A 23,824-nucleotide genomic window follows, 5' to 3' on the forward strand; every position below is an offset into this window, starting at 1 on the left:
AGTTGGTTCATCATGACCACAGATACTGCTTTACTCATTCAACTAATTCTTATTTACGTGCTGAGAATGGTAAACTAACTCACAGATTGCTCTTCTAACAAATGTTTAAGACCTAGTGGTAGCATTTCAAAATCTATGCATTTCGTGTTAATACCTTTCTTAGGGTTATTAAAAACAGAATTATGAGAAAGGATGAAAAGATAAATGTGATATTATTCCACTGTTTTTAAAACTGTATACATTTTGAGTATGTATAGATGTGTAGTGATCATGCTTATGTAAGAACAGTTGGAAGCAATGCTCCATGAAGGCAGTATAAATGTTATATATTATAAAGAGAAATTGAATAATATACTAATTTAAGATATAGATAAGGAAGACATTTTAAATGACATGTTGAAATTAATGTGTTTGGTACTTGGTGCACAATCATCAGTTTCATCCCACGCTGCACATCTTGGTATTTTTTGCATCTGAAAAGTAAAATTAATTATGCTTAATTACCTACATGCTGTACTTAGAATTATAGTTATGCAACCACTTGTATATTGCTTTGAAAATGTAAAACATAAATGTGGAGATCTTGCTCATGTGGAAGTTCTGTATGTTCAATTAGACCTCCAGTAAATGTAAGAAGTTGCTGGCATTTCTGTGTTTCCCCCCTAAGATGAACACATTCAGATCTCATATGGGATAGAAATCCATAATGCAGCTTTTTCAATGAAAGTTTGTCAATTCTTTATTGTGTGATCCATATAAGCTATCAGATAGTATAAAGCCAGAGGGGACAACTTGCAATCTGATGAACCATAAGGAGAAAACAGTGCCCCCAGGTGGAAGCATATACTTAAAATAGAAAACTAAAAATATTCAGAAAACATGGATGCTAATTACCTTTTTCTTTAAAAGAGGTGAAAATGTCTATCCTACTGAGAATGAAGGCACTGATTTTGTTTTGTTAGCCACATCTAAACTAAGGCTATTCATTTCAACAGATCTGCTGTTAGTAGAAGTATTGTTTGTTTCTGTGGGACTTCAAGTTGTTTCAGACTTACAGTGACCGTAAATCGATCCTATCATGGGCAAGATTTGTTCAGAGAGGGGTTTGCCTTTTCTTCCTCTGAGGATGAGAGAGTGTTACTTGCTTGAGTTAGCTCAGTGGGTTTCCATGGTTGGATGGAGATTTGAACCCTGGTCTTTCAAGTCAAACCACTACAACATACTAACTCTCACTTATTTTGGATTGAATTTAGGATTTACTTTTGGTTTAATTTAAGAAACAGTATATGAAAACAAAGATCTCTTAGGGCTGAGAATTCAAAGGATTAAACTATGCTAATGTTCTGCCTCACAGAAACTATTTTAAAGATTTTCATGCATTTGTGTATCATCATTCCCTCTAACAGCAAATTTGTGTCAGTTGAGTTTCCATCACTGAGGAAGTTGAAAAGTGGCTACTTCAACAAAGGGGGGCAGTTTTTACAGTTATGCATGAGTTTGCTATATTTGCAAAAGTTTGTAAATTTGTAAATTACAAGTAAAGAGCAATAAACCAAACTGTTCTATGTGGGCTGAGCATGGAACATCAAAAGTAGTTGCAAAATAGAAAGTTGGGGAGCAATTGGTTTGCATGAGTTCCTAACATAGTATCTTAAAGAAAAGCATTGTTGATTATAACTGTAAACTGAACACTGCTAGGAGATGATGAAATATTTTAATAGTTATAAACTTTACTTGTTCCTTGTAATAATGAAATCAGGTGACTGTATACAAAAAATAGGCCTTTGAGAAAAAAGGGATGAGTATCAATGATCTTGGTAAATCCCAGGGTATGTATAAGTATTATTTCCATTAGTAAATAATTAAAAAGGCAAAACTTAAAAAGTCAAATGAAGACTGGACATGCAAAATACAGGAGGTCCTCAAGTTACAAACAAGATAGGTTCTGTAGGTTTGTTCTTAATTTGGATTTATTTGTAAGTTGGAACAGGTACATTTTTTACATGTAACTCCAGATATAGATATAGATATATGGGTTTTGGATAACATAGGGAAGGGCTAACACCTCTGTGGTCTTCATTTTGCTGTCTGTTCCCCTATTCAGAAGATTTCACCTCACTTTCTGCCTTTGTGATAATTGGCTTGTTGTGCAAACAAGGACTGGTGATCGAGCTTCAGTGGAGACACCTTTTCCCCATTATCACTCTTTCAAGGGGTAGATTTCCTCTAACTTCCTGTTGTCTCACCCCCATTCTTAACTATGAGTCAATTGTAAATCCAATGTTTGTAACTCGGGAACTTCCTGTACTGAATTCTAGGAAATTTTCCACAAATCTCCTATAGTACCATTTGCTCCTCTGTTTATCCAGTAGTTAATATGACGGTTTCTCTATTCTTCACACAAAGAAATTTTATGGGATTGTAATGGTATTTTTACTGTTTTGTTGGTGTGTGCTCTTTTGTAATTTCTTTTTATTAAAATAATGTGGTTATTCATTATTATAAAGCTAATACTTTGTTTACCACTTTTGACGTCTCAGGATGAGCTCTGTATATCACAACAGCCCTGTGAGGCAAGCCAATATATAGTATCTTTGTACTATACTGGCTATAATCTGATTTTACCTCAGTTTAAGCACATCTGGGAGATACTTCAGAGTTTTCTTGAAACTTCAGCCCTCTGGACAGCTCCAAGACCAGCAAGAAGGAAATGAGATGAACTGCTCTTCTTTTTGCTGGTTTGCAAGTGCCCTGTTCTGACGCCAGCAGAGGTGACCACAATGGTTAACATTAGTGGTGACAATATAGAGGAGGCGATAGCACAGTGGGGTTGATATGGTCCTGTACAATGGCCTTGGGTTCATATACAGTAGAGTTTCACTTATCCAACATTCACTTATCCAACGTCTGCCTCCCGCCCAGATCCACAATTGTTTCCCTAGGCAGCATGGACTGAACTTTTTATGGATTTAATTTTTGACAATGTTGTTACTGTAAGTTCATTTTATGCAATTCTATCTTTATTTGTAGTCAATTTGTTAGTAACTAATGTTTTTATAGTCAATGTTTTCAATACATTGCAATGTTTTGGTGCTAAATTCATAAATACAGTAATTACTACATAACATTCCGAGTTGGCTTTGTGGCAGCCTAGGAGTTCGCGTTTTCATAGCGTGGCTTGTTTTGTTTCCTCTTCTCCTGAGTGTTTGTGCGCCTCAGCAGGTGTTTCTGCTCCTCCTCCTCCTCGCCCGCTTTGCGCCCAGATCCACAAGGACGCTCCTTTATTCGGACTTCATGTCTGTTTTCTTCCCCATTTACTGCCCTACATAACATTCCAGTGTATTGAACTGCTTTTTCTGTCAATTTGTTGTAAAATATGATGTTTTGGTGCTTAATTTGTAACATCATAACATAATTTGACATTTAATAGGCTTTTACTTATTCCCTCCTTATTATCCAACGTTTTCACTTATCCAACATTCTGCCAGCCCATTTATGTTGGATAAGTGAGACTCTACTATATATTTGTTGCGTCTGGGGTTGCTCTGTACAGGATCTATACTAGGTTAACCTGGGCGGTGTAGATGAGCCATTGATGACCAGAAATTGAGCAAGAGAAAGTGGCTTGCCTAATATTTCTTATGAGGTCTAGATCAACAAGTTTTCATGCTTCTCGAAAACTTTCACCCTTGCTCAGTCCCATAAAATTTAAGCTACATCAGTCCTTGATAAAACATGTGATCCTCATGGTATTTTAAAATTCATACAGGAAAATTATATAATATATTCTTTCCACAAATTACTTTATTAGTATAAGTATAATACCATATTGAGTGTTTAATTAGAACTCCATCATATCGGTATAATGATGGAATGTGGATATTTATGGTTACTGTATTTTTGTTTATGTCAAACTCATTTAGTTTTAAAATAACTTATAGCAATTGGCAGATTTCTTTAGAGTAGAATAGCGTAGTACGATTATTTCCCTCTGTCAGATATTATATTCTTATTGATACAGTCTAAAATCACATTGGCTTTTTTAACTGCCACATTGCATGGTTGACTCATGTTCAGCTTGTAGTCTACTAAGTCTCGTACATCCCTTTTACAAGTAGTGTTGTCAAACCAGTTGCCACTCATCCTATATCTGTGAATTTCATTATTTGCTCTTAGTAGTACCGTATATTTCTCCCTCATGAAATTTATTTCGTTAGTTTTGGCACAGCAATCTAATTTGTTAAAATCATTTTGGATTCTGATCCTGTACTCATGGATATTAGCTACTCCTCCTAATTTGGTGTCATTTGCAAATTTGATAAGCATATCCTATTCCATCATCCAAATCACAGTTGACAATATTGAATAGCACCAGACCAAAGACAGAGGCCTTTCTCAGCTATTTTTCCTAGCAATTTTAATTCAATTTATATTTGCTACATCACAGCATCCTTCGCAGTTGATGAAATTCAGCCAGATCCTGTCTGAACTTGGAAGCTAAACAGAGTCAAACCTAGTTAGTATTTGGTAGGGGAATTACCAATAAATACTAGATGCTGTAATCCATTGTTCAGAATAAGGAACTGGCCAAACTACCTCTGAGTATACCTTGCCTAAGAAAACCCTATGAAATTCACGGGGCTGCCATAAATCATCAGGTGACATAAAGGCAGATTTGCACATGGATACGCAAACATGCACAAAAAGTTATACTAGGATGTATATACCATCCTAATCCTATGCTTGCTTACTTGCTAGAAAATAAACAAATTCATCACCTTCTATTTTCCATCTAAATAATTTTGAACAGCAAAACAATAATGCAATTTCCTGGTTGCCTTTAAAATAAATAAATAAATAAATGCAATAATATTATTTTGAGCCAAAAGCATTGCATAAATAAGTATAAAACCAATAAAAATAGAGGGAACACAAGTGGCTAAATCATTTTTGACCCAAAAAAGGGCAACAGCAATCGCATTGTCTGTAGCTTTCAACAATTCCTCCTCTGTACATGAGGCAGGGATTGTGGGCAAGCATACAGATGTTGGGTTGTTTGTTCTACTCCACATCCTAATGCGATAATGCAAAGGGACTGAGAGAAAGACGTTGTTAGAATAAACTTTTATAGACGAAGTCTTCTTCATTAGATATACAGTAGAGTCTCACTTATCCAAGCTAAATGGGCTGGCAGAAGCTTGGATAAGCGACTATCTTGGATAATAAGTAGGGATTAAGGAAAAGCCTATTAAACATCAAATTAGGTTATGATTTTACAAATTAAGCATCAAATCATCATGTTTTACAACAAATTTGACAGAAAAAGCAGTTCAATACGCAGTAATGTTATGTTGTAATTACTGTATTTACGAATTTAGCGCCAAAATATCACGATATATTGAAAACACTGACTACAAAAATGGCTTGGATAATCCAGAAACTTGGATAAGCGAGGCTTGGATAAGTAAGACTCTACTGTAATAATGTATGTTCTGATCATTAATATCTGTTCAAAATGAATAACTATTGAAAGTACTGTCAATTCGAGTGTTTCATAGTACAGTACTATGAAAATCAAAAAGTTCACTCAATACATTTTTTGAGGTCGCATGCTTCCATTTATATTGATTTGTTTGAAATTTGCCATATGAAACTGAATAAACACAATGGTTTTACCATACATATGACACTAACCTCGCAACATCATATCTGAAAATGACTGTACCTGATGAAAATAACAAATTGCATGTATAATATATACTAAACTCGTTGTGTAAGTGTAGATGCTAAAACACGGGATAGATGAAAGTTAAATCTGTAACTATCAACAAATTAAAATAAAATGATCAGGGAAGGTGTTAAGATGTTTTATTTCTATACCTTTAATAGTCATTAAAAGTAACACAGCAGGTGATGGTATGGCTAAGTGTAAATGTTCTGAAATAAATAGCAGTTGGTGACCTGGAATGTCAGGGCTGTAGACAAGGGTGTATGTTTGTCAATATATCCTACATGTTTTACAGACTCCTCAGGGAATAGGGGAAGATACAATTTCACCTTTTCTGTGCCAAAACATTTTAATTATATCTTCTTCCAAGTACAGCGGTTCAGTAACCAAGGAGCTGACATTGATGCATGTGTTGATAAAGCTGCAAACATTCAAAATGAGATTAACAAAGATTTTGAGGAAAGGGTGACAGCTAATTTTGCACAGTATTCTGCATCTAATTCAGGTCAGTGTAATGATAGAATATTTTATAACTCTTATGTCATCCAGAAGGACTTTTATGATGTTTTGTGTTAATGAACATTTGTGTGTATGAAGAAAGTAGCTCAGAACCTATTTTTCATACACAATAAAAAAAACTTTTTATTATGTTTCTTTAGGCTGTCGTAACAAAAGGAAAAATAACAGGTTGTGATGATGTCCAAACTATTTATCTGATTTGCCTGAGAAATGGTAGATAACTGTTGTAAAGCTTAGAAATATATAGTTATAGTATTGCTTGTTTTCTAGATCATCCAAATTTGTATCAGATTTAAATAATCAAAATATAGTTTTCTTTATGTTGTATTAGATCTTTTGAGCACATTTCAGTGTATTTCAGCTCTATTCTGTTCTTTATTTGAAGGCAGCTGACACTCTTCTTTCACTTTTCTTTTTGTTTGTGAAGTTTTCTTTCTTTTTTTCCATCCACTCACTTCTCCATCTGCTTTCACTTTTGTTTGCTTGGACCGTCTCTCATCCCAACTTGATAATGAGGAATGTGGTGTGACCCTGACCTCTATCAGCCCATGCATGACCTTCTGACTCTCCTACCTAACCTTTGACCTTTTCTTTGACAGCTTGATTAATTACCCTGTGTTATGATTTATGAGTAAGTGCTATGTAAAAATAATAGACAACAGGTGGTCCCCTAAAAACTTTTTGTGGTGTGTTTTCTTTTCCTGCCTAGCTTGATGAGCTATTTTAAGTTGGAAACTTGGTGGAACAATGCGAGTTTGGCAGGAATACAGCATTTTTACACACTTGGACGCAGCAGTGGAATTTAGGAGCCTGAGAGATGAGGTGTAACTGGGATAAAAATATTACAAAGTGTTAGCAGGGTGCAGTTGCCAAAATGCACATTGGGAGAAAATACAAAAAGGAGTCAACTGACATTTCAGGCGTTTCAGTCTCAGGTCACGTCTTGAGAAAATTGCTCAAATAATGGAGGGGGCATTTTTCAAGCTGAGCTGCATCTCCAACAGCTATGTTTACTTTTACGCTTCACTAGTGACTTCTGATTGGTTGTCATGACCTCATCCTACTGTTGCATCTAGGATGTTGCAACAGTGACACATAGGTACCCTTCTTATAAAAAAGATGGAAAATAAACAGATCATACATCTTTCAAAAAGATGAATGGCTATCCCTGTGTCCATTTTAACCATGCACAGTTCTAGGTTACAAATCGGGGGTCTTTGGATTGCTTTTCTCTAGAGGATTAGCTTTAATCTTGCTTGAAATGATCTAAATGGTTTTTTAAAAAAACCAGCTTGATAAAGCTCAGGAAAATGATCTGTTACAGAGTTTGAGTTACAGGCCAAAAAGATAGATACATAGGTCAACAGATTCCACTCTAGCCTCTGACCTCTGTGGTCACATATGGCATCCCATCCTGGTGGATTACTCTGTGGGGCTGACTACTTTTAGCTCATTATTCATTTGACCAGACAGGAGAGGTTTGTAGAGTTCCAGAACGTATATTAAATATTTTAAACATTATTCATTGGCTAGAAATTATTATTTCTGTTATTGGCTAGAAAGCTGTAATGATTTGTGAGTAAACACACAGTATTTTATAAAATTAAGCATTTCATTGAAATCTCCTAAAAAATAATATAGCAATGTGTTTTCTTATTTAATATTTGATCTTGCTACCCAGCACACTTATGACATTTATGGTACAAACGATTCTCTTTTTTAAAAAATTGAGATTTTCAGCACTTGTACATCTGTGCTTCCTTTTACTTCAGCTACCACCTACATTATTGACTGTCCAATAAATTCATATGTAAGATTGAAAACAGCATTTATCTTTAACTCTGGCAACGTAATTGTTGATTTGTTCTTAATTTACATTATCTGAAGCTAAAAACCTGAGAGTTATACCAGTTAAAATTTCTAGGGTGGTGTAAATGTTAGAACTGAAGTGGATTGTATTACGTGTTTGTCCTGATAATGCTTAATTACACAAATTGTTCTGAACATGGAGTTCATTGGCTTCCATATACACTCTGGAATAGATGATTATGTAATTGCTTCAATTGTACATAACATATTTTGTGGAACATATTTATATTGTGAACAAAAGCATGATTTTCATGATCCAAACTATTTACAAATAACAGAATTTTACTTTGAAAATATCTGGTAACAAAAAAGCCTTAACTAACATCTGTATAACAGAATCTCTGTGTTTATAAAATGAAAACCATCTTAAAATATTTATGTTTGGGTATCTTTCATTTTTGAGAGTTTTTCTTGCATCTGGTTTTTCAGTTTTATCACCTATACTGGAAGGCAACACTAGTAGCTATCAATCAATACTGTTTTGATTAGGATTTTAACCTGGAGAAATTTTTCCCCAATGAAGTCAGTAGTATGAAGCCTTCTTAAAATAAAACAATACTTCTGGTTTATTACTTCTTATGACATGTTTGCAATCTTTATTTAAACTTTTTTGGTGTCAGCTATGCTTTAACTTGGTGGAAACAAGTATAATATCTATCCTTCTTGTGTGGATAATGCATAGAAAGTAGGTGGGTGTTATTCTTGGTAATCTGATGGTAACACATCGTAGTTTCAAATATTGAAACTGGGGCTATTCTCCTAAAAAGTCACTTTAAAACATGCTGTAGTTTAAATTACAAGCACTAAAGACTCTGATTGAGTACTAAAAACAAAACCATACTTGTTTCATAGGTAAAGAGGAAACAAAGGGCATATTTTATCTAAACACTTGGATTAACTTCTGATAGGTTAGGTTGGTAACAATTTTGTAATACTGATAGAGGTTAAATTCTTCTGCAGTTATATACATTATGTTACATTTCTATCTCCTTTCATCTGAGCAAGTATTGTGTGTTACCCCTAATCCTCTTTCCTGTGCATGTTTTTCTTCATATATTTTAGGCTGAAGTGGCTGGGAACAAAGGGTATAACAAAGTATGACATTATGTCAACTTTCTTGCAAAGAAAACAACATTTATAATGGATTTTTTTGAAATACACCTAGAAGCATGTGATAGATTTTCTTGAAATATTAGTGTGTTAATTTTATTGTTACTTCAACATGGATGGTATTTTGAAAAAATGTTTGAAGATGAAAGTGAGGAATGGTTTGTGCTGTTTAAACCTAATTGATAAAAATCCTTTAATTGATTTATGAAGCTGTGATTTTTGAAATGGATTCATTTTTCATCTGTTGATGTGTCTGTGAAAAATTGACATTATGTCCTCATAAAGCTGGACAAATGAGTCATGTAATTTTCAGTTACATAATCGATAACTTAGACAAATTTTACTTCTGTGATGATTTATGTATCTCTATTTCTGCAAGTAGCAAAAAATGGACCCAGTTTCACATTTTGGGAATATATGTAAAACTATAGCATAATTTTTACATCTTACATTTTAGAGAAATTCAGAAGAATCAATGAAATGACTATCTCAATAGAAAAAACAGGTCATGAACATGGGTAGCAAACTAAATCGCTGAACTCAAAGACCATAATTCTGAATAGTAACCCAAAAGTTCTTACTTAAAATAATGTGAAATATACTTTTATCCTGTTTTTATTAGTACTGCTATATTTAACTAGGAGAACAGATATACATTTTGCTGTGCATTATAATGTTTTGTCATATGATACCCTAATTGTGAATTTTTCACTTTCAGTTACTTATATAAAAAGTATAGTACAATTTCAGCTTTGTGTATGGCCACTCTATTCGAATGTAGAGAGAAGAGCTGGGGGAAAAGATGACAGGAGATCACTTACTCATGGTACAGAATCTAGAAGGAGGCAATTTTCTCTTTGGCCTATGGTGACCTTTTTACCATGTTTTCTTACACCACAGACAGTGAACTGAATGCCTCTAATTCACCCTGCTTAACAGAGTGCAACAGTGTTCTTTAACTTGGTTTTGGTGGGAGGAGAGGGTATAGTAGAAATTTGAGAAGGGCGTGAAAACTTGTACAGGCACAAGGAAGAGTAAGAACTTTCTTCAAATGTGATTTTAATAACTAGTCGAGTGTGTCCAACTGTAGAAAATCACCAAGTGACAATCTGTCTACCTGACAGTTACCACAATGCATTACAAGGTTTTTGAATAGCTACACAGATTAGAATAAAGCAACACCAAATAAAGTATCTTTTGTTGCTGTAGATTTGGTTAACTTTGATAAGCTTTGATCATCTGTAGGTGGAATTCATCATGTCATTTGGTTGTCTATAGGCAGAAGTTACATATTTTTCAAATATATTTACTTTTATATTTGGAGTTTGTTTAGAAAACTATAAGGATTTCAAAATAATCTTGAGGATTAATGCCCCGGTCACATGTTACTCTTTTACACTTGCTTCTTGTTTTAGAGATTTCTTTTTCATAACTATGTCAATATTTTACTTAATGCAAAGAAAATCTTTAGACTTTTTCATGACATGCATCTTTATTAGTTAATATGTTCTGAGAAAAATGAAATGGAGTAAGACATTTAGTATTTTTCCTATAGGCAGCAAACATAATGCAACATTTAATTTGAATAACATGTTCAGGTCTGAACTGGTAACTAATCCATTGATTTGTAAGAAACCTCAAATGATCACTGTTGATATTGATTCATTGTTACTGCCACCATCAGTTTGTGAACTGAACAAAAAGCATTTAATAGTTTACACTACAAGCTTGCACACACAGTGTGACTGCATAAATTCCAGATTTAAATCAATAGGGTTTAAACAGACTAAGTATTAAAAGTTTTACCAATGGTGGTTGTTCTAGAAGCACATTTTCCTTTTTTTAAAAACTTTTTATTAATTCCCATAAAATATTGAATAGTCATTGAGGGATTAAATAGAATCAGTCAAATAAATGAACAGAAATGGAATTTTACATTTGGATAGAAGCACAAAGAGAATTATATCCTTTGTTAAATGTAAGAAAATAACAAATATGTATTGTATTTCAGTATATGTTTAAGTCAATAAAAAATGTAAATAATTTCAAAGCTCAAAGCTGTGTATATTTTCCCCCTTATCCTCTGTAACAGGAAGGCTACGGAGTAATAGTACTGAATCCGAATGAGAACTATATTGAGGTTGAAAAGACAAAAGCTCAAGTACAGCTGTCTCCCGATAGCTCAGATGAACCTGCAGAAAAGAGAGAGAGAAAAGATAAAATCCAAAGAGATTCAAAGAAGAGACGGGATTTTTATGAAAAGTATCGGAATCCACAAAAAGAGAAGGAAACGGCGCAGTTGTCCATTAGAGTAAGTTGGCTTAGTTTGTTTTGCATTAATAGTGAATAAAAGAAAATTTGTTATAATTTCAACTATCTAGGCACAGTCTAAAAAATAATTTAAAAAGTACATATTACTAATTTATGAAGCAGAAACACATAAAGTAGAACTTCCTTTCTATTCATATTTTTATTACAGTTAAGAGTCTGTTCATTTAAGAACCAAAGTTCTGTTTATTTTGAAAGGGAAACTTCAAATAACCTCAAAGGAAAATGCAATGAATTCCAGAGAGAAGGGCTGATATAGAAAATGGTTTATGCTTTCTTAAAGTGTGTATCAGAAATTAATTCTAAATGTAATCTTTGTAACATGATTTTCAAAATAGTAAATGTTTTATCACATTGAGAAGCAGTAACTTAAGACTTTTTAAATCACTCAAATTGTTAAAGTATGTATAGTAAATTAATAATACTGTAGCCAAAATACGAATGTTCATCTTACATAGCTGTATCTTTGCTCTGTAATGTATCGCTTCCATATAGCTACACATTGTATTTTAGTAAAACTTCAGAAGGAAGATAAAGTGTGCGAGTTATTAATATCTTAATAAATATTTAAGCCAGAATAGTTCAAGACTAGTGCAGTGAGGAAATTCTGTCCCTTGCTCTTTTCTTTTCTTAGCGAACCCTTGCACTTTGTAAGGCTAGCAGCATGAGATCGTTATAACAGGGCTGACCAAAGATTTTTAATTCTGCGGGGGGCACAAACAATATTATTTGTGCTTTGACACATTCTGTTCCATATACATACAATTCATTATACATTCTAGACATATTCATCCAATTTTCAAAGCTCTTTTTATAGAAGTTAGTATTGTTATTCAACAGTACAATGTGCCATAAGTTCTCCGATGTCAATGGGATGCTGTGTCTAGGTGACTGAATAACGAAAATCTAGAAGAAAAATTGTTAGTTATTATGGTGCATGAGTGCAGTATATAGGACAGATCTAGTCAGTGGATGGGGCATTCATGGTTGTAACAAACATGAGCAAATTATGTCTGTCTCTTGGAATGGAAAAAAGGAAAGATTAAAGAAAACAAAGTTGAATGTAAAAAGTAATAAAAGAAGACTTGAATTCTGTATTAACCTAATATGACATGTAATAAATTACTCACTAGCTAATTCCCCTCTATGAGAAGCCCTTCTGAATAGAAGCAATGCTGGAACTTTGGGGTGTTTTGGGCTAAAGATGACTTTTTGCATTTCACGTGACAGTTGTAGTTTGACTGTTATGTTAAGCAATAGATCTCTGCCACAATGTTTTAGCATATCTTTTCTCTCCCTTTATTACTTACTAGACATTACCTATTTCATCTTGAGTTTTGTTATGAACACTGTATCAAGCACTATCCATACTAGCCTTGTTTACTTAGTGATCAGGTATTTCAACTATACACTTCTATAAATAGCATTAATTCAGAAATCTCACTGCCAGGTAGAAGGCACCAGTATATTCAGTAAGTTTATGGATTTCCCTCTTGACAATACTGTAGCACCTAAAAAGCATCTCTGTGAGGCCCAATCCTTGTAATCATTTTAGAAGGGTGTGAGTAGAAGTATGTTTTATACAGCTAAACATTTTATCAAGATGATAAGGATGCCACTCCTTTTGAAATCCAGTGCATTAGAGTGCCCGTTGCATAGTTGCACTGCATTGGGAACACATTGTATACCCAAAAGTAGTAAACAAAATATTTAATTGCACACATGCTTCATTTGAAAAGTTTCTACTGATTTTCTGCCTGTCTCCTTTTTGAAAATCTTGTGACATTGTATATGAAGATAATCAATATTGTTGTTTACTTGCTAATCTATAAATAAAAGATATATAATTTAATAATCACCACTACTATCTACTCTGCACCTATAGATTCTTTTTTATGCCCAGGAATAATGCATTTCATTTACTACATTTTCAATTATTTTTTTATTTTGTTGCTTTTGCTTTGTTAAAAAATGTCTGTTAAGCTTTGCAGCTATTCAAGGAGCATAGATGTGGCTACCTGATAAAGGTGGAGTCTCATTACTGATCTCTGAATATAAATTCCCCTTTTTGTCCTGTTTCATATAGATACTGTGAAGAGTATATTGCATACCCAGTAAACCTTAAACAGTTGCCAATATGTGACAGTCCTTACTAGAGGAACATTGACTAGTGCATAAGTTAGTCTGGATGTTTCAAAAAATACTGAAATATTACATACAGAGAAAATAAGAACCGCTAACATTAGTCATTGGTTACAGATGGGAATATACACACAGCAATGACTAGGTAATTATGTAAAATAAATTCCTGTTTCACTAGATAAATTAGGAATTTATAGTTTTAGGAATTTGAAGATAAACTAACTGGTATCTGAATAATAGAACTGATGGTGCTAATTCAGTTTATTTTAAGAATAATGTAATTGAAATATTTAGTATATTAGTTTTGTTATTTATTTTGATTCATCTCATGTATATCTTAAGCAAATTTTCAAATATCTGGGAATGGCATACACTTCCATTATTCAAAAAAATCCATACTTACCTCCTTTATAACAATCCATATTTAGAGTTTATGATAAAAATCCTAAGCCGCTATCAATGACTATAATATAAATAGAAATGACTAACTAGTAGATTGTGTGTACCTCCTGATGCTTTAAGAGTGCAGCTTGAAAGATCAAAGTGCTTATTGTTTCAAGCTGTAATTTTTTAAAATTATGAAATGATGTACTTGCCAGTGTATGTTACAGCTTGTTAAGGAGATTGATTTGGTCTGGGCAATAAACTTCATCTCACACAATATGGCAGGAAATCTTACTCTGTTCTTTTGTAAGACAGTTTTCTTGTTCTTGAAAACATCTGCTGACTGTGTTCAATAGTCAAAAGAAAAATGTCATGTTTCATAGGATTATATTTGGTTCGAATGAAAGCAAGAACTTGTTCGAAATTTGCAATGTGAAATGAGAGACATTTCATTTGTGATGATGTCAGTAAGTCATTGCTCTTTAATTAAATACGAGATACATTACCTGATAAGTTTAAGCATGTTGCTAATATAGTACATTTAAAAATAGTGAAATAATTAAGCAATTACGTATGTGTCTTTAAAAATATTTCCCCTATGCTTACTAATATATGTATTCATTCATACCACAAGAGGCTGCTGCTGTACATTTTGGCAGGTTTTTCTGCTGGAATAGAGAGCCCAAGTCAGTGACACTAGACACTGTACTTAGCATTATACTAATGTTAAACCACTGTGCTCAACTTACAGAATGTTGACTTTTTTTTGTTTATTTGAAGCATTTCTGTATCGCCTTACAGCCCCTCAGCCCCCAAACCGATGTGCAGTAAATACAATTAAAATATTACATAAATGAAATAAATCTTTTAAATGCAGACTTAAAACAGACTAAAAAGACTTATTAAAATAGTTTAAAACCAGACAGTTAAAATAACAAAACCATATTAAAGGACCAAAGGTTGTGCAATACAATACAATCATAGCTGCCTGCTGGAAAATCATGGAGGCATGTAGCCAGCCTGACTTCTTTTGGAAGGACATTCCACAGTTAAGGTGATATTACAGAGAAAGCCCTGTCATATGTGCTGCACCAACCTATCCTCATGAGGAGCACATTAGAGAGCAAATCTCCACATTATGTGATCAACGTTTAAAGAAATCTCATCAGTTGCAGAAATAAATTTGTCTTGAAACATAGGGGACTCCTGTTCTAATTTTTTTTCATTATTGATTTTTGGCCATCGGAATCTTAAATTACGTCTTCAAAATACTCAGCTTACTTACAATGTCTATATTTACCATATATATTTGAGTATAAGCCGACCTGAATATAAGCCAAGGCACCTAATTTTACCACTTGGAAAACTTATTGACTTGAGTATAAGACGAGGGTGGGAAATACAGCAGCTACTGGTAAATTTCAAAAAATAAAAATAGAAACCAATAAAATTACATTAATTGAGACATCAGTAGGTTAAATATTTTTGAATATTTACATAAAATTGTAATTTAAGATAATAGTAAGACTTTAATAAGATAAGACTGTCCAACTCTGATTACCTATATTGTCGAGTATATATATCCAATCCTGTCCCATATGACCAGCAGTCCCCCACAGAGGATTGTTAGATATCTTTTAGAGGACAAGTGCCAAAGGGTGGCTCTCATAGTGGCAAAATTTCTCGCAGTGGCAGCAAGGCTGAGGAAGCAACTAACTTCTGATAGGGATATTACTTGAAACCATGTAGATGTATCTTGCACAATGAACTTCTCCTGAGATGGGAGAATTCAAAGTGACTGTTAGTTTACTGATGGGTATATGGACCGAAATAAATATTATTTTATATACTCAAGTATAAGCCAACCCAAATATAAGCCGGCCAGGACCCTCACTCAAGTATAAGCCAAGGGGGACTTTTTCAACCCTAAAAAAGGGCTGAAAAACTCGGCTTATACTCGAGAATATATGTTACTTTAAATATTTCAGATATAAACAGGCAATACACACAACATCTTTAATGTAATAGTAAAGTGCATATCAATTGATATGCAATATGGAATGCGATGTATATCATTTTGTAACAGTGATCCTATGACCTAAAGGCCTTCAGCAATCTGCATTAGCTGAACTTTTCCTTCCCTTTCTCTTCCTTTTCTCTCCTCCCTCCAGTTCTGTATGCCATGCAAAACACTCAAATGGGTATCCTGACTCAATTATTGATGGGCACAAAGTGCTGAAGGAAGGAGAGAATCTGGTTCCATTGAATCTTGTTGGTTGGCCATTGGAATAATATGACTGAATATTTTCCTTTTATTTTGAAATGCATGATTTGTCACAAGCTTTTAAAAATAAGAATACCTAAATTCAAATGCAAACCCAATATAAATCCCTTTCTCTCTCCCTCTCCCTCCCCCCCTCTCTCTCACAGACACATAATACCCGTATAAATGAAATAAATAAAATAAGAGGAAGGAGGATAAGAGAGGAGCTTTTAAATAGAACATGACAACAGGTGGAATGGCAGTAGGAAACTATTGCAAGACAAATAAGAAGGAGCACATTTTACTATACATTGTGTTTACACTTCTAATTTAGTATGTTTCCTCAGTACAAAATTAATGTGGGATTTTACTTTCTTGAAGAGATTGGCCTATCATAAATAAATATTTCTGCAATTTATTCTCTACCTTTCCCCTGCTGGCACATTATTCTTGGGGCAGTAACAATCGCTGATTCATGGACCACATGATTTGCATGCAAATCATTCCCTACTTCAATCTTATGAAAATATTAAGTACTAGCTTATGGTAAAGATCTCCTTTTTCACTCAGAATCATAATATTGAGCTAAATTGACATATCATCTGACATGGTCTAAGGCAGCTTCTTATGATCCTATAATAGTACCCTAAGCATTTAAAGTATTTAAAAAACAACAGGGGTGTTTAAATCTGTGAAGAGAATGCTGCCTTTCCAACTAAAAGTCTGGCTCCAAGCAATCTGTGAGTAATTCAAAATATGTCTCATGCTTCCTCTGGTTTTTAATTTAATCAGGGTCTCACATTGCATTTTGGTGGTACATATCTTACTTGGGCTTATGCTATGTTGTCTGTCCTGTAGTGAAACTGCAAAGACGATCTGCCGTGGTTCCTAGTAAAGGCCTCCTCTAGAGCCCTTCTTTTGGGAAAGCAAGCTTAACTGGAATATGAGCATTTAGAACTATCATTTATTTTTAAAACATGGAAGACTAATATTGTGGTACCTCATGTTTATAGGAGATTGTACTAGAGTTTGACAATGTTGCTAGAATATTGTTTTGTGAAGCAGGAATGGGCAATGCTGTGCAATTGAAAGCACTGAAGCAAGAGAGATTCCGGGAAAGAACATTCATCAGGTTAGATAAAACATCGCTGATTTTAGTTGGATATTTTGATTTTTGTAGCAATATTTTCAATTGCTGTAATTTAAGTTAAATTTTAATAATGTGAATTTTTAGTTTTGAACTACAGTGATACAGTTTCTTATAAGTTTAATTCATTCCATGACTGAGCTCTTAACTCAAATGCTCTTATTTCAAAGCAAAATTACCATTCTATTCCGGGGCCCCGAAACCAAGTTTTTGTTACATGATTTTAAATAAGAAAATGTACTTTATAAATAACAAATAATGTATAAATGCACAACCACATAGAACAATAAAAATAAAGATCAACTTTAAAATGGTAGAAGCACAAAGTTGTGGCACAATAGTATAAACACAAAGTTGTGGCAAGGAAACACAAAATAAAGAGGCAGAGCATCGTTTTCTTCATATGTACTCATTCTAGCCTCCCTCCTCTTGCTCTCTCTCCCTCTCTCTCTTCATGAAGCCAAACGTACCAGGAATAAAAACCACACAAAATCAACTAACAAAGTTCCTCAAAGCAGACAACAGGAAAGCGGACAGCAATCTTCCAAAGTGGACAAGAGCACAAGGTGCTTGAAGCCCTAAAGTCCTGTACTCTTGATCTAGTTCTCACTCTGTCGCTAGCGCTCTCTCTGGTGTTAGCTCTTAACTCAAAAGAGCTAACACCATTGTTGTTTTGCTATGTCAAAGCAAAACAACAGCTCTAAACTCAAAATGCTCTTAAGTTGAGATGCTCATAAGTAGAGGTTCCACTATACATTTAAAAAGCACATTAAGTCTGCAATGGTATAATAAAATAGTTGCCTTGGGAACACATTTCATCTAACAATGCAACTGCTGTCTAAGTAGACTTGTATAGGACTGCAATTTAGATTTCTCTACACTGTATTAGTTTTTCATTTATATGCTTTTTAACATGAAAGGAGGGGTATTACACTACTGTAACATATGTGATGTTTGAATACTTTTAAGTACCATACAAATGGGGGCTTGGCATTTCTAACCATTCAAGTGCCCCAGTCCTAGCTAGCATAGCCAATAGTGAAGGATCATGTCAGATACAGCCCATCAACAACTGGAAAGCTAAATTTATGTGCCCCAGTATAAATGGTGAATATTATTTTTGTATTTACTTTAAAAATAACTGATATAGGAGTCACTATACAGTGAGCAACTAGAAGTCTTCTTAGCACAGTACCATTTAAATGCAAGTGAGGAGAAATAATAGTGTTTGGCACCTAACCTTGTGATTTGTCATTATTTCTAAACATGTCCTTCAGTTTCTGGGTTTAAGTTTCGCCTTATCACCTATTTTAAAAAAAAATGTTGGTTAGACTATCCCTCATTGTTCGAGTATGATGGCCTTCCAAGTATAGTATCTTGGTGGTGAATACGTAGGTGACTGTGGAGCCCTATTCTTGACCTGCATGTTTTTCCACAGTGAGGACATTGGTTTCCAGGTGAAAGGCGGTCCTGGTCATGGTGGCTTGATGTGCCTTCCTCTTGCAATGTTTCTCCCTTTCTCCCTCCATTTGTGCTTCTTCAAATTCCACAGTACTGCTGATCACAGCTGACCTCCAGTTAGAGGGCTCAAGGGCCAGGGAATCCCTGTTTTTGGTGTCTATGCCACAATTATTAAGATTAGCTTTAAGCCCATCTTTATATCTTTTTTCCTGTCCATCAACATTCCGTTTTCCGTTCTTGAGTTGGGAGTATAGTAAATGCTTTGGGAGACTGTGGTCGGGTATTCGGACAACGTGGTCAGTGAAGCGGAGTTGATGGTGTAGGAGCATTTTTTTAAATGTATGCTGGTTTTAAAGGAACTCGGTGTTTTCAGTTTAAAAATGAGTTTAGATGTGCTCCAAATCACAACATGCTTTGACATTTTTATTGTAATATATGACTAAATGAAATCAGCAGTGACAAATTTCTACATGAAACTTATTTTGTGGCCAGTTCTGAATATATTTATTTATAAAAACTATAAAACTTGGTGACATAGATCTGAACCTTATTTTAAAGGCTTAGTAGTTCTTTTTTCCATTGCCAGCGAAGCCATGTTTGTTTGTTTCCTTTTGTGTCGTGCTTCCTGAGTGTCACCATGCTGCATCCAGCAATAATCCCTCACCATATTAATATTCCACTAGCCTTAGTATCCCTTTTCCCTCTCATTGATGTTTTTATGGAAACCGTTTTCTTATTCCTCACTGTACTTTACTGTGTGTTTCTGGGAAAGTCCAAGTGTGCATTCAGAAAATGAATTTTAATACTCATTGGGCCTCTCAAAGCTTTGAGTTTTTCCAGTATATTTTCAACAATGAGTGAATAGTCAGGATTCTTATTATTCCTAAGAAGCTTAGTAACTACATTTTTGAAGGAAACCCAAGACTTTTTTCTACTTTAGTCAGTATAGATATCTAGTTGTCATCAGACAGCTTTCTTTTTAACATCTGGGCCAACAAAAACACCTCCTGATAAGCCAAGAAAAAAAATCTTTCAGAGGTACTTAAAGCATTTTTCACTTTTTATGTTTTACCTCAACAACCCATTCATCAGGCCCAGTTTTATGTGAAGAGGTGGCAGAAGCTGGTTGACTAGATTTTTACACAAAATATTCTTGCTTCCGGGTTCCAGAAATTTTCTTTCCAGTCAGTGTTATTGCTTCCACTGTTGTCCCTTTGGTCTGCTGTCCCATTCACAAAACAAACAATTGGTGTATCCTGGCCGTTGCCCCAGCATGAACAATTCCCTAAGATCTCTACAAATCATCCAGTCATTATCATTATATATTATCATTGTGAGAATCAATTCGAAGTTCTCATAACTTTCTTTGAGAAGTGATCAAAAGGTACAAAGGCATACTTGTTTCAATTATGCAAAAGAACAGCTTTTACACTTTTATTTATTTATTTATCTCATTGGTACCTCGCCTTTCTCACCCTGAAGGGAACAAATTGATGCCATACACATATACATCCATAAAATAAACAAATACAATTAAAATCCAGCAGTTAAACATCAATTATTAAAACATCAATTAAAAATCATGAAGAGTCAATGAGAAATTACCATCCATCCATTTTATTTCAAATCATCAATATCAGTACACTACACTAAATGACTCTCATGTGAAGGGTATGGAATAAACTCCTTTTCACTATTTTTGTATTAATATGTCAGTGTTCCAGCTTATTTATTTTTTTCCTTTTCATCTGAAGCCTAGGAATTCGGAGGAACCCTTGAGTAATCTAGATTTAATTTAGATTGATTAAATAATTGGGAGTCTTGACTTTTTATATGACAATGAAATTCTTCATTATGAGTATCACAAAAAGAATTACTAGGGAAAACTCCCAATGTTTCTGATGGAAACTGATCTGGAATTTCTGGACTCTGAAAATCAGGTTGTACTCCTGATAAAAGATGTGGATAGAAAATGGCTTTATTTATTTTTTATTAGTTATAAACTTTAACATCACAAAAGCAAAAATCGTAGTCACTACAGTTATTCTTTTGGCTCCCTCCATATCATTGACGCACTGAGTCTGAGTGGTTTCCTTTTTGGCCTATCAACCATTTCCTTAGATCCTTTAAGCCACATCTTCCCCAAGTGTCCTCCACAGAGACTTTGGAACTCCGTGAGTGATTGTGAGGGGCTCTGTGCCGGGCACTGCTGTGCTGCTTCCTTCCTTCTCATTCCTCCTCCTCCTCCTACTCTCCGGGCTAGCATAAGGGCATGCAGCCGTGGGGCTGTGCTGTTTCACTCTTCCTCCTCCTCCCCCTCCCCAACTGAGCTGGACCTTCATTAGCCAGAGGAACAATAATAATGAGGGTGCTCCGGCCATTTAAGGAAGTCATGGCGAGGAGGGAGATTTCAGGGAATCTCCACTAAACTCTACCGCAAGAAGCAGGCACAGTGTTCGCATTAACTTTGAGTGTACATGTGACAATGTAACATTTTTCAAACATCTCAACTAGTTGTTATATCATTTTTGTAGATTTTTTACTATTACAGTAGAGTCTCACTTATCCAACACTCGCTTATCCAACGTTCTGGATTATCCAACGCATTTTTGTAGTCAATGTTTTCAATATATCGTGATATTTTGGTGCTAAATTCATAAATACAGTACTTACTACATAGCATTACTGCATACTGAACTACTTTTTCTGTCAAATTTGTTGTATAACATGATGTTTTGGTGCTTAATTTGTAAAATCATAACCTAATTTGATGTTTAATAGGCTTTTCCTTAATCTCTCCTTATTATCCAACATATTCGCTTATCCAACGTTCTGCCAGCCCGTTTATGTTGGATAAGTGAGACTCTACTGTATTTTTACTATTGTTTCCTTTATTAATATATATATGCCTTATAAACCTTTATTATTCATAATTTCACATATGTATTGTGTGTAATATGCCTCATAGAACATAGATGGATAGAACTAAACACTAAATATTTCTTGGGGCTCCACAAGAAACTTTTGCTTCAGAAAGGGCTCCATGGCTGAAAAAGTTTGGAAATCCCTGCTCTAAGCAAATAAGAGAAACTGTGTGGGGTTTGAGGTTCATCTGATCTAGTTTCACTCAAATGTAGGCATGGTACACTTTTCTACTAAAAAAGATACTATGTTTCTTCGATTTTTTTTTACCACAAATTCCTCACAAATGTAGCAAAAGCTTTCTGCCACATATATGGAAGCCATGATTCACAACTTGCTGCAATTATTTGGAGAAGAATAGTCTTGAATTTGTCCTGAAAAGAGAAAGAAAGAGGTTAAAGTTTTTAATAGATTTTGAAAACACTTTAATTCATTGATATGAAACACAAAAATGTGTTCAGACACTGATAGAACATCAGTGTCTGCACTTAGTCAAAGCTGAGTAACAGTTGACTTGAGAAAAATGTTGAGTTTGTGAAAGAACTCTGCGTAGTACAACATTTTAATTGTGTTTTTTCAATTTCAGCGCTTTCAGAAACATTAAAATCAGCTACAATTTTGAAAGAAAGTTTTTTCATAGCAGGTTTCTGTGATCTGAAGCTTTTCATGGCAGAATCATATTAATACTAGTAATTCTGTGAACTTCTTTGAAAGTCTTATACAAGAGGTATTTCATTTTTACTCAGTAAATGAAGTAAACATGTTCATCATGTTTGCTGGATAGATGAAGTCATGAATTAATGTCTCAGTCATTTAGGAAAACTTTGTAAAATGTGGATCATGGAGGTGTTGGGCTCTCTCTAAACCAAATGGTCTTGGAACAGCAATTTTTATATCTTCCATTTCTAAATGGTTCGGGACCGGCCTATCTTCGTGACCGCATCTTTCCCTACGAACCTGTGTGATCTCTGAAATTTTCTGGGGAGGCTCGTCTTACGCTTCCTCCACCTTCACAAACGTGGTTGGTGGGGACGCGGGAGAGGGCCATCTCGGTGGTGGCTCCCCGACTCCGGAATTTCCTTTCCAGGGAGATTAGGATAGCACCAACCCTCGCTGTCTTCCGCAAGCAGTTAAAAGCTTGGATGTTCTGCCATGCATTTGATTAGACAAGTCCTTTATAACCGGCCCTTCTTACATTGAAATCTGTCATGCCACTTTACAGTTGATTTCCATTTAAGGATAATCTTCTCTACCTATGTTGCCTATTTCATATATTTTCTATTCTGATATATAGTGCCCATTCATGTCCTATATTGGACTTTCTAAAGGCTTGTGGATGATTATTACTATTTTGTGTTTTTATAATTATGTTATTTAACTATGCTGTGTTTAATTTGTTTTAGTATGAAGCTTGTTGTTTTAATTGTTGATCTTATGATGTAAATGTGGATTGGGCTTGTCCCCGTGTGAGCTGCTCTGAGTCCCCATGGGGAGATGGTGGCGGCATACAAAAATAAAGTTATTATTATTATTATTAGTATTATTATTATCTATTGTGGGCAGCTTGTATCAGGTCCAGAGATCATACCAGTGAAAAAAAGGAACCAAAATATTAGATGCAAATTCTTCAAAAATATTTCTACAGTAGTAGATGCAAAATCTACAATACAATATTTTCCTTACAGATAATAAAGCAGTGTATTTGATCATAAATATATTGCCTTCAACTTTGGTTGATATAATACATAATATCTGGCATGTTGCAAAAGCTTACTGTACTCTCTGATTTTAAAAAATTATTTCAAGAGACAGTCTTAAAGACAGTTTAGCTGTTGAAGTAAGGTAAATTCGGAAAGCAAAGATAGGAAATCAGACTAGAAGTGCATAAAGAAGCAGGACATACCAAGTTTGTGATTTCTCTTTTTCTCTGTAAAAAATAAATCTATGGCTA

At 34.4% G+C, this 23,824-nt stretch overlaps 1 protein-coding gene across 12 annotated transcripts in view; it reads left to right on the forward strand.

The window, feature by feature from the left end:
- The window catches only part of arb2a (ARB2 cotranscriptional regulator A), a 284,933-nt gene that overhangs the window by 91,109 nt on the left and 170,000 nt on the right, over positions 1–23,824 (forward strand). For 11 of the 12 annotated variants that reach the window (XM_062974231.1, XM_062974232.1, XM_062974233.1 and 8 more), the window contains one exon: positions 11,319–11,537. The exons of the other annotated variant lie outside the window; for it this stretch is intronic. In XM_062974231.1, the coding sequence (XP_062830301.1) occupies positions 11,319–11,537 (219 nt within the window). The remainder of the gene's footprint in view (positions 1–11,318; positions 11,538–23,824) is intronic. 12 annotated transcript variants of the gene reach the window in all.

Source organism: Anolis carolinensis, chromosome 2 (genome assembly GCF_035594765.1).
Source record: "Anolis carolinensis isolate JA03-04 chromosome 2, rAnoCar3.1.pri, whole genome shotgun sequence".
Classification (NCBI taxonomy): domain Eukaryota; kingdom Metazoa; phylum Chordata; class Lepidosauria; order Squamata; family Dactyloidae; genus Anolis; species Anolis carolinensis.